This window comes from Desmodus rotundus, chromosome 13 (assembly GCF_022682495.2).
Source record: "Desmodus rotundus isolate HL8 chromosome 13, HLdesRot8A.1, whole genome shotgun sequence".
Taxonomy (NCBI): domain Eukaryota; kingdom Metazoa; phylum Chordata; class Mammalia; order Chiroptera; family Phyllostomidae; genus Desmodus; species Desmodus rotundus.
The window spans coordinates 94,110,928-94,128,164 of NC_071399.1; the positions used below are offsets into that span (position 1 = coordinate 94,110,928).

The 17,237-nt window shown below is 60.9% G+C and overlaps 1 protein-coding gene across 3 annotated transcripts; it reads left to right on the plus strand.

Moving 5' to 3' along the window:
- Positions 1 to 969: 969 nt before the first annotated feature.
- Positions 970 to 17,004, plus strand: IL17RA (interleukin 17 receptor A). Of its 3 annotated transcripts, none has more exons than XM_053916646.2 (13): positions 970 to 1,228; positions 6,322 to 6,346; positions 7,234 to 7,380; positions 8,207 to 8,319; positions 9,454 to 9,580; positions 9,821 to 9,868; positions 9,959 to 10,125; positions 10,941 to 11,024; positions 11,277 to 11,361; positions 12,316 to 12,330; positions 12,591 to 12,692; positions 13,760 to 13,795; positions 14,250 to 17,004. In XM_053916646.2, exons 1-13 carry the CDS (start codon positions 1,016 to 1,018, stop codon positions 15,758 to 15,760), a joined length of 2,673 nt encoding a protein of 890 aa, XP_053772621.1. In that variant the 5' UTR covers positions 970 to 1,015; the 3' UTR covers positions 15,761 to 17,004. The 3 variants fall into 3 exon arrangements, with proteins under 3 accessions (XP_053772621.1, XP_053772622.1, XP_053772623.1); XM_053916647.2 differs by having other exon boundaries at positions 12,319 to 12,330; XM_053916648.2 differs by lacking the exon at positions 12,316 to 12,330.
- Positions 17,005 to 17,237: the final 233 nt, after the last annotated feature.

Genomic DNA, 17,237 nt, shown 5'->3' on the forward strand with positions numbered 1-17,237 from the left:
GATGCAGCCGGGTGCTCTCAGTGGGAGGGGAGGGCAGAAGGGACGACCACGGAGGTGGTCTCCAGGTGTCTGACAGCAGCGTGAAGGGCAGTGGGTGCTTCGGCCGGAGGGACAATCCACCGCCCAGATCCAGAAGCTCCAGGCCAGGTGCGTGGAAAGCACCTGGAGACGCTAAGTGCGTCTGGAATCCATGAGCGTCGAAGGCAAGGAAAGGCGGAGGGGTGTGGGTTTAGGATGGAGGGAGGGAGAAAGGGGATAAAATGCGGTTTTCGAAAAGCGTTTGTGGCTGGGGCGTGTAGGGTGAGAAGGGCCACAGTCCCGCAGGAGGGAGTGGCGGGAACGCGGGACCGCGCCCGCGTTCCGACGGGGGCTGGAGAGGACGGGACCCGTTCTCCCCGAGACTAACAGATACCAAGGCGCGAAGACGGCCCTTCAGCAGACGGGGAGTAAGTCTCGGGAAACGCGGCACTCGGGGCGCTGTGGGGACACAGGACAGTGCGAGGCCAGCGATCCCGTCTCCAAGTTCGCGTCACAGGTGCAGGAAGGGGCGGCTCCGACTCCCTCCGCCGGAGCCGGACAGAGGGACGCGCCGGCCCGGTCCGCGCGCGCCTGCTGGAGAAAGAGAAAGGCCGGAGAAGGGGAGAGGGCGCAAAGAGGGACAGGGACACTCGGAGGACAAACTTCCTTCGAGTCTCGAGTTGGGGCCTGACGTGCAAGGACCGAGAAAGAAGTCGGAGTAGGAGCAACAGCAAAGGGCGAAGACCGAACTTCCTCGCGTGAGGGTAAGAGGGGCATGAAATGCGGGCGGGCTAGGGCTCCACGGCGGACTGACGGCGGGCCGGCGGGGCGAGGGGTCCGTGGCCCGGCGCGGGGAGCGCGCACCTGGCGGCGCTGGAGGGGGCGGGGCGGGAGGGGCGCGCGGGCGCGGGGCCCGCCCCTCCGCGCGGCCCGCCCCTCCGCGGGGCCGGGAGCCGGAAGCAGGCGAGGTCGGCCGAGTCGGGACGTCGGAGCCCGGATGAGGCCCGCGCGTCCCCTCGCTGCGCCCCTCGCTCCGGGCCGCGCGCTCCGCCCCGGTGCCGGGACCATGGGCGCCCCGCGCCGCCGTCCTCTGAGCCTCCTGGGGCCCCGGCTCGGGCTGCTGCTGCTGCTCCTGCTCCTGCGCTGGCCGGCCCGGGGCGGCGCTGCCCTGCGGCTCTTGGACCACCCGGCTCCCGTCTGCTCCCAGGAGGTGAGACCCCCCTCTCCGCCCCCGCCGTGACCGGGAGGCGCCGGAGCCGCCGGGAGGATGCGGGGCGGGCAGGAAGCCCGTGCTGGGGTCCCCGAGGGTCCCAGCGTGGCACGAGGAGCGGGTGCCCCCAGGGGAGGACAGTCGGGGTGGGGGGCGGGAGGGGCGGTGAGGACCCGGGGCGAGACGGCGTTTGCGGGGAAAAGAGGTCGCGCGGCGCGTGTTGCACAACCCCACCGCCGTCCCGGGCAGACGGGCGCGACAGCTCCGCCGGGCCCCACTGTTTGGGGAAGTAGACCGAGGCCCGCCCGGCGCGAGAAACCGGGCAGCGCTAGTTAGACCGCGGGCGCTGGCGGGGCAGCCCGCCGTGCGCCCTGCAGACCTCTCCGTGCCCGGGTGGCCGCCACGGGAGCCGGGGGTGCTGGTCCGACCTCAGGCTTCCCCTCCCGAGCTGTCCGGCCAGCCTGCAGCAGCCGGGCCAGAGGTGGGGCCCCGGACAATGTCAGCCCGCTCCCCGGGGGGCAGGGTGACCCTCGGCCGGAGAAGGGCGCGCACTAGCCCGGGCGGCCCGGGGCCGGAACCTCCGGAGAGACGCAGCCCGCGAGCTTCCCGGGCGGCGGTGCGGGCCGCGTGGTGCCACCTCCCAGGAGCGCGAAGCGCTGAGCTTCGGCGGATGGTGGACACAACGCCCCCTGCGACCCGCACTGTCACCTCCGCCCTCGCGCCCGGGGTCGCGGCGGCCGCTCGCTTCCCTGGAGCAGGACCCGCGCTGTGGCCACGGAAGTGACACCCCCGCCCTCGCCCTCGGGGTGGTGGCCCTGGGGTGGGGGGCCAAGGGGAGGCGGAAAAGAAACAGCAAACACAGCGCCTGCCCGCACCGCTGCCTCCTTTCCTCCCCCCTCCCCCTGGCCCTCGTCCCCCCGCGGCCGCCGCCGCTGACCCCCAGGAGTGATGAACCGCGTCTGAGTCGAAGACTGAGGCCAGCGTGGAGGCCGCTCTCGCTGTCGCGCGTTGTAGCCGGTTTGCCCGGGGAGGGTGGGCGGGGGTGTCTGACTGGCAGGGCAGAGTGGTTCCCTGCGCTTTCACGCGAATGAGGTCGGAGACGCCCGTGGGCTCCCACTGCTGGGCCGAGCCCCGCAGATCCTTCCCGCCGGCTGGGCGCGGAGCCCGTCTGCCCGAGGGCTCCGAGCTGTTTCCGTGGCCCTTCGCCAGGCGTCTGCAGAGCGTGAGGGACTGCGCTGGGGACCGAGACTAGGAAGACACGCTGCCGTCCGAGGCACTAAGTCACCCGGGAGGGAGGGGGCTCGGAGCGGGCAGCTGTGGCACACGGCGGCCTGACGCTGCTCTTCGTACAGCCAGTGAGTGGGCAGCATGGGGGGGGGGGTCGCCCCCTGCTGGGGTGTTCTTAGTGACAGAGAGGACGGGGGCGTGGCCCCGGGGGCAGTGGGAACCCCCAGACAGAGCGGTGGGCCCTGCCTTGTGGTGGGAAGGGGCTGAGCTACAGCCCTGGGCTGGGCGGAGGAGGGTGGGCGGCTGGAACGGGAGAGAAGCTACAGAGGGAGGCGGGGACTCCCCGTGGCTGGCCTGAGAGCCAGGTGGGAGTAAATGCCTTTGACCTGAGCTGCTCCTGAGCAGCTTGGCTCCAGAGAGGCTGGAGGGAGACGCTCCTGGGCCAAGTTTGCCTGCTGCCTCCACGCTCTTCCTTCTCTGCCTTTGCTCTGCCAGCACCTGGCTCTCAGACGAGACACCTGCCGGAGGAGTGGCTCCCCTGCGCCCTTGACTGGGCCCTTTGAAAAGAAGGAAACTACAGCCCTCAGAGCTCTCTCCCTGATAGTGTTTTAGTGGATGTGACACCCTGTGTAGAGATGAGGACCCAGGTTCGCATGCTGACCTCATTACTTACGGTTTCTGCAACCTTGGGCATTTAGGTGGCTGCGCCTGGCTTTCCCGTTTCCATGGTGGGAGGGAACCGAACCCGCCATCCCTGGCTCGGCTGGGTTCAGTGCTCAGGGACGAGTCTCTCGGAGACAGAGAGGAGCCTGTTCTGCTCTAGCCCAGCTGCCGACACAGGAGGTGGGGGCAGGGTACGCGTCTGTGGAGTAACGGGGCCCAGGCAGACGTGCATGGTGAGTGAATGGCTCATGGGGGCCAGGCCCAGCCCTGTGCCCCCCTGCCTGGACTGGCACCTCCCAGCCCAGGTGGCGCCCCACTCAGAGGTCAGTGCTGGGGACACCCTAAGTGGCCGAGGTTCCCGGCCTGGGCTGCATCCCAGCTTTCGCTTGGCCGCTTGCCCAGAGGAAAGCCCGCAGAGGCTTGGACTTGGACTTGGTCAGTGACTGTTAAGACAGTGTTTTTTCAGACAGAACGTGTGCGGCGTTCTGAGCTGCTTTTTGGCCTGAGCGCTTGTGGTTTTGACTTGCGGTAGAACGGCGTTTGGCTTCAGCCTCATCTGCGGATGGCTGACGCTGCTCTCTGTGGGGCCGCACTCCGCCCTGTGAGAGGAGGGTTCTGTGGGGACTGATGTGCTGTGGGGGCGTCCGGGTTGGGCTCACTGCCGGCAGTAGACCCGGCTAAGTCAAGAGGTTCCCCTGTCGTCCTACTCACCTCTTGTTTCCCCTCCCTGCTGGCCTCTGGTCTAGAGACTGACAGCAAGGAGCAGGGAGAGATGGAGGCTGAGAGTCAGCCCTTGGCCCCCCTCCCCAGCCCCACTGCCCCGACCTGTCTCCACAGCAGCGAGCTGGGTGTTCGTCTCTAAAGGATGTGACCCTGACCTCACAGGGTTTTCTGGAGAACGGATAACTTGCTGGACACGTGAAAGGGTCAGCCGGTGTGGACTGTGGTGGAGGGGTGCAGGGGCACTGTGCCAGGGGGTGAGCAGGTATTCCTTTGTCCGGTGCTCACAGCAGCCTGCAGCCGACAGGACCACATGTGCCGGAGGGGCCAGGGGGCCCGCCCAGGGACCCCCACCCCGCTGCCCCTGCTGAGTGCGGAGCTGCAGGTCCAGGCTCCGCCGTGTGGCCATCGAGTGCACAGGCTGACAACAGTCTTTTGCTTCTTCCTTTTTCTTCACCACTGAGGGTGGGCAGCGCTGTCCCCCATTTGATTCAGAGGGCAGGACAGCAGTGATTAGGGGCACGGGTCCCGGGGCCCAGCTGCATGGCCCAGAGTGTTGGCGGTGGGGGACTCTGAGCCCCTGCACTGACCTCCCTGTGCCTCAGGCTTGTGGTCACTAAAAACAAGACGATGGCCCGTACCCCAGGGGACTGTTGTCGAGAGTGAGTGGCATATGTGTGTGACGTGCTTAGCGGGATGCCTGGCTCATCGATGGAGGAAAAAACCTGTGCGGTTATGCCGATGAGTGCAGAGGTACTTGGTAAGGTTTGGGAGCTGTTTTATATAGAAACTGTAAGGAAATCAGTAATGGGAGGAAAATACGTACAGACAGCAATGGCTTCAAAAACCAAGACCCAAAATGGCACTAAGTGCCAAGCTGTTTCCATCAGCCACAGGAAACGGGGAGGGGCCCGCCCGTGTCGCCGTTCATGAGCTGAGCGTGTGTCCACACCTTGTGGGGCCTCTGGGTCCCCGTGAAGACACGGCACCGTCTCACCGCGGGTTTGAGGAGCAACCAGTGGGTAGTGGGGTCACTCAGAGAGCATGTCTGTCTGAGTTTTCTAGCAGAGCTTCCCTGCCCCAAGGAGGACCAGAACATGCAAGGGCCTCACCTCCCGGCCATTCCGGAACCCGCGGGACGCGTGTTAGAGCGCGGGGTTGGGGTCAGTGAGGGGGGTCTTCTGGACGTGGGACAGTTCTAGGGCCAAGAGGAGCCGGGCAGGATGCACACAGTCAGGCCCCGGTGAGCCGGTGTCCCCACACGGCAGACTCCGGACGACCAGCACGCCCAGACGCGCTCCTGGAGCTGCTGGGGGACACTGTCTCTTTACCTGCCTCGGGATGAACCAAGCAGGCCGGCGTCTTCATGCACTGCCCACCTGCCTCCCTGCTCCACCCTGAGACACAGGCACCTGCCGGCCCCAGTAACCCATTCACACGCCTCCTCTCTCGGCTCTGAGCCCCTATTTCTGGTGGCAGGTCAGCCTCAGTCTTGCCGCTCCATGGGGTGCATCTGGCCCCTCGCCCCACTGCCCCATGTGAGCATGCCGCAGGCCCCCTGTAGCTCGCACTCACTACACGCCAGGGTCTGTAAGAGGGGCCCCATGACCAAAGGACAGCAGCTAGGAGCCGGACACGGGACACACCCAGCCTCACCTGGGCTGGGCAGCCCACAGAATCCCTCCTCCCGATTCCCCTGGGTGCCCAGGGTCCTGTTTACCGGCGTGGGAGCATGTACCGATTCTCTTAATGGCGTTAACTGGCACACGCACCCACTGCCATCACTGGAGATGTTCTATGAGACAGACACATCAGAGGTGAAAAGTGTCGCACACACACCCCCGTCACCTCCAGTCCACTCCCGCCCCAAGAGCTCAACTTTCTCTGTACCATTTAATTCTCGGCAGCGCGGGGACGTGGGTGCTGTGGTTATTCTGGTCTTCAGGCCGAGGAGACCAAGGCTTGGCCGTGTCTCGAGGTGACTCTGCTCCGGGCTTTTGTGAGCTTTCACGAGAGAGAACATACTCTAGGCCTCATGCAGCACAGGGTCTGGTACCCCTTCCCGGGGGCTGGGAGGGACTTTGTGAAATTCCTGGGGCAGGCACAGGGTTCTGTTTCCCCCTCTCCCTGCCGCACTGCCTGCAGACTGCAGGGTGGGAGCCTCTGAGGTGGGAGGCCTGTCTCCAGGCCCCCACAGGACCCTCACAGCATCTCCTAAACGTGGAAGGTTCTCAGCTCAGAAGCTTCCTCAGACAACACCAGTTCCGCTTCGCGCCCACTGTCCCCTCGTCTTGTCCTGTTTCTCCTCAGTGAGGCCAGATGAGACAAGTGCCAGGATCATCTGGTCGCCTCCCCGGACAGACCCCCAGAAGTGGGGGGCAGGGCCGGGAGGTTCCATCCTTGAGAAGGAGGCAGAGGAAAGTGGGTCCCGGCCTGCGAGTGAAAGTCCTTCCCATCAGTAATTACCTCCTTTTTTCCCACAGGGGCTGAACTGCCAGGTCAAGAATAGTAAGTGGCCTTTTGTTCTTGTTGCTGCTTTGATAACAAAGCGCTGACCTTGTGCTGATTGCAGACAGGTGAGGGCCACCCCTGCAGCAGGACGCGCCCCCAGGAGGGTGCATGCGCACACCTGCACTTCCTGGGAGAACGCGCATCACCCCGAGGCAGGCAGGAGCCGGGCCCTGCGCGCAGAGATGAACCCTGGATGCTGCTCTGTGTGCCGGTCACCCAGCTGTAGAGGAAGGCACATCTGTGCTGTTGATTCAGTTCTGTGTTGGGGTTGTTTTTTTCCTTTTATTTTAAGATTTTATTTATTTTTAGAGAGAGGAAAGGAGGAAGAAAGAAACATCCATGTGTGGTTGCCTCTCAAGCGCCCCCTACTGGGGACCTGGCCTGCAACCCAGGCATGTGCCCTGACTGGGAATCAAACCTGTGACCCTTTGGTTTGCAGGCCAGTGGCACTCAGTCCACTGAGACACACCAGCCAGGGCTGTTCTGTGTTTTACTACAGGAAGAAGGCACACACTTCAAGTGCCTGCTAATTAGGGACCCTGGTGTATAAAATTCAAGCAGCTCTGATCAGCGCCCCACTCTTCCTCGGCCCCCATCTCCAAGCACCGCTCCATCTCACAACCCAGCCGTGCACTCTGTGCTCTCCCCTGGGGTCCCCTTTAGGCTCCAGAGCTTTGCGGTGACCCCGGACAAGCATGAGGAAGGGGAGGATGGCTACTGAGAGCCCCTCCAAGGGTTGAGGTTGTGGACCCCAACTGGTTAAGGTCCTGCTCTTGGGACCGGACGAACAGCTGGGCATCTTGCTTGCACGCTTCCGTTCCTTGCAGTTTCTCCAGAATCTCGCAGGCCACGGCATTTCTGATGTCTGCATTCCTGACCACCAGGTACCTGCCTGGATGACAGCTGGATCCAACCTCGAAACTTGACCCCCTCATCCCCAAAAGATGTCCAGGTTGAGGTGCGGGTGGCCCGCACCCAGGATGGAGACCGCGTCCCTGTGGTTCACGTCAAGTGGGCGCTGCAGACAGATGGTGAGCGGGCCTGTCTGCGGGACCGGGGGGACCCTGCCCCCTCCAGGTGCACCCACAAGCTGGACCACCTGGCTGCCCCCCCCAGACTCAGAGTTAGGTTCCCCATCCTGTGCTCAGACAGAAGGGCTCCAATTTAGAGCTGAAAGGGTCCTGCATGTTGCGCAGCAGATACTTTTTCAGCGTTTCAGACATCTGACTGCGACAGTACGTTCCCATCCTGCCACCATCTGTGACAGGCCGTCCTTCACCCTGAAGTCTTTACCTCCCTGGGGAAAAGGCCAAGTGGTGAATTCTGTGCCTGACCACAGTACCAAATATTTACAGGAAAAATGGTTCCACATTTGCCAGTCTGCTTTCCCCCTTAATTTAGGGGCTGCCGTCCCCTGAAGTGACACCCCCAGACCTCTTGGGGGTAGGCAGTTGCACTACAGACTTGAAGAGGGTGGGGTTAACAAGAGCCAGCCCTAGAGGTGTGAACAGGCCAGTGGGGAGCGGGGAGTATTTCTTCGGCCCCAGCTGCTGCTGCTTCTGTGACAACCTCTTTGAGGACAGTGGCAGTGGCCACATTCAGCCCCCACACCCTGTTGCCAACGCCTCAGCCCAGACTTGCAAAGCTCTTGCTCCCAGCCCAGTGTGAAGTGTTGCTTGTCCTTGCCTCGCTGGGAAGTAACTGCGGGGCAGGCTTAGGCCCAGGAATGAGCTTGGAGGAGCAGGAAGTGGAGGGTTGGGTAAGAGGCAGATGTTCTTACCCCAGAGGGAAGTGACACACCCAGCCGTTGGTTTTGTTCAAAGCACTGTGTCTTCCCCACCCCACCCCACCCCCCAGCCAGCATCCTCTACTTGGAGGGGGCGGAGCTCTCTGTCCTGCAGCTGAACACCAACGAGCGTCTGTGTGTCAAGTTTGAGTTTCTTTCCAAGCTGCAGCATCATCGCAAGCGGGTAAGAGTCGAGCTCCTGGGCATGTTTTTGGGGAACTTCCCAGTTGAGCACAAACCCTGCATTTATTTCCGACCTTCCGCGGTGAGTCACTGCAGGAAGTGGAGGGGCAGCGGACTTCCCCAGTCTGGCCCCCAGCCACCTTTATTTGTAACCGAGAGTAATTAGAGCCTCCCGAAGGGACCCGCTGTGCCTGGACCAGAGGACTAGAGCTGGTGGGGCACCAGCATGTGAGCTGCGCACAATTTTGGCTCCAAGTGATTCTGATGCCGGTTTGAAAACCCTCGCTTAGATCTCCCTCAAACACAGGCAGCAACAACAGACCCCTGCCCATGTTCAGTCAGGGCCCCCAGACTCCAGTGCCGGGTGCATGGTGAGGACCAGGTGCCTGGGCACTTAGACGCCGAGGACCCCCCACCCCCACCAGGGTAAGGAAGATGGACATCGTCATCAGTATCTGTCATCTGCACTGTTCAGAAAATCACTCCACTGGCCATCACTAGCCCTCCCGCTGCACCTGAGTGTTCCACAACATTCTCAAGAGATCTCTGGCTCTCCCACTGGAGGAGGAAGAGTCATTTAACACACAGTTTTTAGCTGCTTCTCAGGAACCAGCTCTCCAGTGACCCCAAGTCCTACTCGGCCCCCTGATGCCTCTGTTCTGCACTTTGAGGGGCCACTGGGGGTGGAGGGCTCACCCCCAAGTCTCCTGGGTTGGATCCAGGTGGTTTGAATAGGCAGGAAGGACCAGAGGAGACAGACCCCAAATACAGGAGCCTCTGATTTGGGATCTTTTTTTTTTTTTTTAAAGATTTTATTTATTTATCTTTAGAGAGAGGGAAAGGGAGGGAGAAAGAGAGGGAGAGCAACATCAATGTGTAGTTGCCAATGGGGGACCTAGCCTGCAACCCAGGCATGTGCCCTGACTGGGAATCGAACCTGCGACCCTATGGTTTGCAGGCTGGTACTCAATCCACTGAGCCACACCAGCCAGGTGCTGATTTGGGATCTTGTTGTGATGGTTACCCCTTCTGTTTCACTGAACTTTTGGGGGGGGGGGGGCATTGCTTTGGGCGAAGCTGTACAAGAGGCACGGCAGGTGACCTGTCCGACACTCCCTTCTTCCCTTCTCTTCAGTGGCGCTTTGCCTTTAGCCACTTTGTGGTAGAGCCTGGCCGGGAATACGAGGTGACCGTCCACCACCTGCCTAAGCCCATCCCAGACGGGGACCCGAACCACCAGTCTAGGACCCTCCTTGTGCCGAGTGAGTGTGCCCTGCCCTTCACCACGTGGAGCTGCCCTTCACCATGAGGCCAGCAGGCTGGCCCTGGGCTCCTGGGACATCAGGCCAATGGCCTTGGTCCAGTACTGGAGCTTGCCTCCAAGGGGCCATCCTGGAACAGGCTCCCCGGAAGGAAAAGGTAGTGACCTTGGGTGTCTGCAGCCTGGAAAGAGCAAGCTTGATAAGACAGGCCTGACGCTCTCACTCTTTCTTGGTCTGCAGACTGTGATGACCGCATGATGAAGGAAACCAGGCCGTGCGTGAGCTCAGGTGAGGGCGGCTGGGGGCCCTGCCAGGGGAGCCTCCTCGGGGGGCACACAGGCCCCGCCTCATGCCCACCTGTGTCTGTGCCCGGGACAGGCAGCCTATGGGAGCCCAACATCACCCTGGACCTCCTGGAAGCCTCCCAGCAGCTGCAGGCCAGCTTTACCCCGTGGAACGAGTCTGCCCGCTACCAGATCCTGCTGGAGAGCTTCCCACGGGACGACAACCAGACTTGTTTCCAACACACAGTGGACATGCCTGCGGTAACGCTGCCCCCCACACCCCCAAACACAACTCAGAGCCACCTCTCTGCCCCTCACTGGTTCTCAGAGAGCTGTGTTTGCCAGGAGCCTGGCACGTAGCGCTGTGTCCCTTTTCCTGTGTTTAGGGTGCAGTTGATACATAGTTGTTCTGTGGTTGAGGTTTCTGTTGGTAGTGATAGGATATAGCTGGTCTCTGCCCTGCTCAGCAAGCCTGTCTTTGTTTTTTTTTTAAATCCTCACTCGAGGACATACCCGTTAATTTTAGAGAGAGGGGAAGGGAGGGAGACAGAAAGAAACATCATTGTGACAGAGAAACATTGATCGGTTTTCTCTCGTACATGCCCTGACTGGGGATCAAAACCCACAACTCTTCAGTTTACGGGACAACACTCCAACCCACGGAGCCACCCGACAAGAGCCTGTTCACCCTTCCCTCCCACACTTTCTCCCCTGTTCCCTTCTTGTTGGGCTTTGTTGATTCAGCGTATTTCAAAACGGATTTGAAGATGTTTAAAGTGTTGAAATGCAGAGGAAGGGTAACTGAAGATGAGGCAATCAGGTGAAGCCGGGGCAAGATGAGCACAGAAAATGGGGCCACGCCAGGGGGGGTGGGCACAGATCTGTCACCACGAGCCCCCCGCACCCATAGCTGAGAGGGAAGTGCCGGCCACTGGCCATGTCCTGAGTTCCCAGCGGGCCCAGGCACCAGGGAAATGTAGTTTTGTGGGCGCAGAACCCACAAGGCGTTGGTCCTGGCTGTCCCGGGACACCCTGACAGCCCCCACCACCAGCCTCACCCTGCCCCTCCCTCGCAGCCCACAGCAGAGGCCCTCCACCAGCGGGCCAACCTCACGTTCCTCCTGCCCAATGGCGACTGGTGCTGCCGCCACCAGCTGAAGGTGGGTATGTGATGCGGATGGGGAGCTTGTGCACAGGGGGCACTCCTTGCACTGGGACAAGGGATGGGAGGAGGATGGCCCATGATGGGCACTCTCTCTGAGGACCCCACACCACTGCTGTCTGGGGGCCCCTGCCTCCGCTGGGTGCAGGGGCCCACCTGACAGCCAGGGTCCATTGCTCAGCTATTGGGAGAGCGGCAGTGGGACCCCAGGTCCCAGCGTCCCTGTGTCTTCCCTGCCCCCGACTCTCAGATCCAGCCCTTCTTCAGCAGCTGTCTGAATGACTGTGACAGACGGACTGTGAATGTCAGCTGCCCGGAAACCCCAGATCTGCCAGGTAGGAGGTGCACGGCCATCCTGGGACATGCTAGGGATGAGAATGGATAAAGGCCAACAGCTTACGTTGAACCCTGACCTGGTACAGAGGGCAGGGACAGAGTCTAACGGTCTATAACAGGGTAGGGGTGGGGTATTCAGGCCTGCGATGCAGGGCTTTAGAGAGACGCCCAGTGGGACTCCAGAATGCCCTGTCTCAGCCATGTAGCCTCAGGCAAAGGATGCTACCTGTCTGACCTCATCCTCCATGACTGGGGAATGGGGTTGTCACACCCCACGCACAGGAAGAGCACTGTAGCACATCACGGTTTTAAGTGTTTTTTTTTAAAGATTTTATTTATTCACTTAAAGAGAGGGGAAGGGAGGGAGAAAGAGAAGAGAAACATCAACGTGTGGTTGCTTCTCAAGTACTCCCTACTGGGGACCTGGCCCACAACCCAGACATGTGCCCTGACTGGGAATCGAACCGGAAACCCTTTGGTTTGCAGGCCAGCTCTCAATCCACTGAGCCACACCAGCCAGGGCCACATCATTGCTTTTAATCCTTACAAGTTGGGAACAATTGTACCAGGATGGCGAAACTCCCTCCCCTGGGTTCACAGATGAAGAAACTGAGGCTCAGAGATGTTGTGACTTGTCCAAGGTCATACCCTGGGGAGGCAGCAGAGCCTCTCTACAGGCCACCTGCAGCCTAACCTGTGGCTCCGTCCACCCTGAGTGGGAAGCAGCAGGCACGGCCCTGGCCTGGTACACAGCCCAGCCTCCTAACTAGGCGATGGGGGCTGTTCAGTGGACCAGAGACCCAGGAGTTCTGCGTGGGTGGTTCCATCGAGCGTCACCCTTACCTAAAGGGCTCAGTGGGGGGCCACAGCCATCCACAGGCATTCGGTGGGGGTTGGTGACTATTTGGAGATCCTGCAAATAAGTGAAATACCATTTCCTTTTGTTCTCCTAGCAGGCCCGATTGCAGGTAAGGCCAACGCTCCTTCCCAGTGTGTGCCACAGGGGGTCCGAGGGGACCTTCCTCAGGGGCCACATGAGAAGCCCCTGACGGAGTCTCATGCAGCCAGGCACCCAAGGCCGAACCAACAGTACTGCCCGGGGCTGGGTGAGGCCACCAGCATGTCATGGTGCAGGCTGGGCCTTGGGGTGGGGGACCTCGGGGTGGGGGACCTTGGGGCTGGCATCACAGGCCTCCCAGCCACACCTCACACTGCTCTTCTCCCACAGACTATGTGCCCCTGTGGGTGTACGTGTTCATCACAGGGGTTGCCATCTTGCTGGTGAGCTCCGCCATCCTGCTGATCCTCTGCATGACCTGGAGGCTGTCCGGTAAGGGGCCGGACAGGATTTTTTTAGACAAAGAAATAAATAGATGTTGGTCCCCCTCTACACTGCTGCCCTCTCTGGCCAGGTTCTAAGCAGGAGAGAGCATGGGTCTGTGGTCAGGGGCCTGGCCTCGCCCTGCCCGCTACCACCCTGGGCACCTCCTCCGTTGATGTGGGAGGCCGCTTGCACCTGGCAGGGCTCTCGGGATTCGGTCTTTGGTCCATGTTTACTATCGGGTGGTAGGGGAGAACCCCAACTCAGGCTCCAGGAGCCCTGTGGGAAGGGTCCTTCTACAGAGGATGGTCGGCTGGTTGAGGGAGTTCAGGTCTCCATAAACCACAGAGTGCCCTGTAGGTGTCACAGACACTTCTTGTCGCCTCCCTGCTGTCACACTTGGGACCTGCCCTAAAGTGCTGGCCACAGTGGGCGACAGGAAGGACAGGAACCCCACTGGTCCTGGAAAGGCCTGGAGGCAGGGGAGGGGAGAGGGAGGGGTTGAAATGAAGGCTTCCCGCGCACCTGGTGGTGCTTTCTTCTTTGTATCTCTGAGGGGAGCCATTGCTCAAATATGCTGCTTTCCCTTCCTCACCTCCAAGCTACCAGAAGAAGACATACAGGGTGGGGAGGGTACTCCTTCTGGAGACCCTAGGTTTCTGCTTCCTCTCAGGAAGGGCTTTTCCTCACGTACCTGCAGAGTTTCCTTGCAGGTGGCCAGGTTGTGCAGGGAGGGCCCTCAGCTTCCGCTAGGGTGGGGGCCCGCCGGGTCCTTGCCCAGAACACCTGTGACCCCCTGCCACCTTTGTGTGTCCCATGAGCTGGGCACTTCACACACACCAGCTCACTGAACGCCCCCGACCCATTTCACAGAGGAACAAACTGAGTTTCTGAGACATTAATAATGTTCCCAGGTCTCAGGGCTCGTCTCCACAGCTGAGTGTCTGATCCCCCTGCTCTGGCTGCCCTCCCTTGTCTGGGGCCCTGGGGGCGGATGGGGGGCAGCTCTCCCGTCAGGCGTGGCTGAGGTCCCTGTTTCTCTTCTGAAAGAGCCAGTGCCGTGTTGTTCCTTTCAGGGTCTCATCGCGAGAAGCCGGGCACCAGGGACCCAGGTCAGTTTTTCCTGGTGTGGGCACACTGGGCAGGGGGGCGGTTTGGAAAGGTAGGCTAGAGGGGTCTCCTGACATACCTGGGTGGGTCTGACTCCCGCGTCCCTTCAGGAGCCCACCTTCTGCACACCCTTAGATGGCAAGGCTGGGGGATGTTGTTTAAATTCCTCAGACAGGGGAAAGGAGGCCAGGCACCCTCCATTTGCTATGAAAAGAGGTCGTCCCTGTAACATTTCTGTCCTGTGGGCAGGCCTCTGCACCCTTCTCCCCTTTTTAATAAACTGCAGGCTGAAAGCCAGATAGAAGTGTGAGGGACAGAGGAGGCCCCAGGCTGTGATTCTTTCCATGCAGCCAGGACGGGTCAGACGGTGACACCTGGCCCACCCCATGGGCCCATGGCAGGAGGGTGAGCACAGACACACCTGAACCCATGGGCTGGGCTTGCCTTTTCCCCCAGGTGCTGGGCCCACCGCCGGCCTGATGCCGCCTCCCCTGAAGCCCAGGAAGGTCTGGATCGTCTACTCGGCTGACCACCCCCTCTATGTGGATGTGGTCCTAAAGTTCGCCCAGTTCCTGCTCACCGTCTGCGGCACTGAAGTGGCCCTTGACCTGCTAGAGGAGCAGGTCATTGCGGAGATGGGGGTCATGACCTGGGTGAGCCGCCAGAAGCAGGAGATGGTGGACAGCAACTCCAAGATTATCATTCTGTGCTCCCGAGGCACCCGGGCCAAGTGGCAGGCCATCCTCGGCTGGGAGGAGCCCACCGTCCAGCTCCACTGTGACCACCAGAGGCTTGCCGGGGACCTCTTCACTGCGGCCATGAACATGATCCTACCAGACTTCGAGAAGCCGGCCTGCTTCGGCACCTACATCATCTGCTACTTTAGTGGCATCAGCAGCGAGGACGACGTCCCTGACCTCTTCCACATCACGCCCAGGTACCCGCTCATGGACAAGTTTGAGGAGGTGTACTTCCGGATCCAGGACCTGGAGATGTTTGAGCCAGGCCGGATGCACTGTGTGGGGGAACTCACCGGGGACAACTACCTGCAGAGCCCCAGTGGCAGGCAGCTCCGGCAGGCTGTGGACCGGTTCCGTGAGTGGCAGGTGCAGTGCCCTGACTGGTTTGAACGCCAGAACCTTTGCTCAGCAGCTGACCAGGACCTCCAGTCCCTGGACGAAGAGGTATTTGAAGAGCCACTGCTGCCACCAGGAAGCAGGATTGCAAAGCAGATGCCGCTGGTACAGGAGCCCACCACCGAGGACGGCCTGGCAGTGGAGCTGCTCCTGACTGAGGAGGGTGGGCGAGTGGCCCGGCTACATACCCGGCATCAGCCCCAGGGGCAGCTGGTGGCCCAGAACCTGCAGACCACGGTGTTTGCCCTGGAGGCAGCCCCTCCCGCTCAGGCTCTGGAGCCTGTCTCTCCTGCTGTGCCCAGGAGCAGTGCAGCCAGTCAGGTGGCCATTGTAGAGGGAACTGAGGCCTGCCCACTGCTGGAGGGCTCTGGCCCCCGGCGGAACAGCGTCCTCTTCTACCCAGTGGACCTGGAGGACACCCCTCTCTGCAGCACCCCAAGGGTTTCATCAGACGACCTCCCCGAGGCTGTAAGGGAGCAGCTTGAAGGCTTGATGCTCTCACTCTTCCAGCAGAGCCTGCGCGGCCAGACCCCAGAGGGCTGGGGGCGGCCGGTGCTGGCCCTCCAAGAGCTACACACACCCTACGGGGAGGGGCAGCGAGAGTCAGTGCAATCTGACCAGGGCTACATCTCCAGAAGCTCCCCGCAGCCCCCCGATGGGCTGGTGGAAGTAGAGGAAGAGGAAGCCAGGCAGGACCTGGGACAGTCAGCCAAGCAACTGTCCCCAGAGGCGCTGGAGAGCCTGCGGAGTCTCCAGAGACAGCTCTTCTTCCAGGAGCTTCAGAAGGACTCAGGGTGGGACAGTATGGAGCCTGAGGGCCTGGTCACATAGGGCCTGCAGACCCAGAGCGTGAGAGGGAATGTGTGCGCCTGGGTGTGCACATGTGTCTGTGTGTGTGTGTGTATATATTCCCGTGTGAAATGGTACCTTTCAAATGCAGGCACCCCGATTTTGATGCCTAGACACCCTTCATCATTTTCCTTTCTGGGACCATCTGGTCATCTTCCATCCTCACAAAAGTCTGCAGCCTGTACCTAGGAGCTGGCGGCAGTAGCCTGGAGTCTCCATCGTTCACGCATTTGTTCACTGTTGATTTTGTGCCTGCTATTCGCCAGGTGTCTGAGATACAGAGACAAACTGCACCTGTCATTGTCCTGGCCGCTAAGGAGCAGGTTTGCAAACAGAGGATGGTGTGCAAGCTGTGAAGGCCCAACTGAGGCCTGCCTGGGGCCAGGAAAACAGAAGGGGCCCCTGGCCCAGGGCACAGTCCTGGAGTAGGTGATGTGTAAGCCAAAGAAGAGGCAACTTCCCTGGGCCGGCTGGGAGCTTGTGCTTGGAAGAGGCACTGGTGCTGGGGAGGGAGGAGCCAGCCCCCTGCAGGCTACGCAATGAGCCTGGGGAGCCATGGTGGAGAGTCAGCCACAGCCCAGGCTGGGCACTGGGCCATCAGCCTGAAGGCCTGGCACTCCTCGGATGTGATGAGCTGTTGCCCTGCAAAGGCAGCAGCTGGGGGCCAAGCATAGCTGGGAGCTACCACAGCTCATTCTGGAAAGAGGAGAGACAACTGCGATGTGAAAGTAAACAGCATTCATCAGGGAGAAGGGCCTGAAGCCCTGAGCTCCTTCCTCCTTACCCCATACCCCATACCCCACACTGGGTCCAGCAGCAAAGCGAACTGAGTATGAGCTATGGAGGGTCCACATGGGGCAGTGGGAGGACGGTGAGGCTCTGGGCAGGCCCTTTGCGGGAGAGGGGAGTGCACCATGCTGATCTTATTACAGGTATGAGGTTCAAAGGCAACATTTGAGGAGAGACACTCAGAGCCAGTGCGTGAGGTTGTTCCTGGGAGAGCACCCCGGGATGCCATCTGGCCCTGCAGCCGAGGGTGTGCTGCTGCCTGTGCCTGAGCGCTTACCTGAAGCTTTGAGTGTCATGGGGGGGGGGGGGCAGGAAGGGGAGGAGAGGATTGTGAAACATGATGGGAAAGCAGGCAACTTGGCTGCACATGTATGTGTGTGAAAGAGAGGATCAATAAAAGGATGCACACATTGAACTCTGGGAAGGGTTCCTGGTGGTGGTTTTTGAGTCACATGTTCCCACAGGTCAAGAAGCTCCTTGTTGGGGAGTCCTGTTTTGCAGGGAGAATGAGCCAGGGAGCAGCAGGACCACTGGGGCTGAGGTCCCAGCCAGTGTCTAGTCCTGATCCAGCCTAAAAGCCACAAAGGACCCGGTCGGGGGGGGGGGGGGCCCAGATGGGACACCTGTGTCCCCTCAAAGTCCTTAAGTTGAAATCCTAACTCCTGGGGTG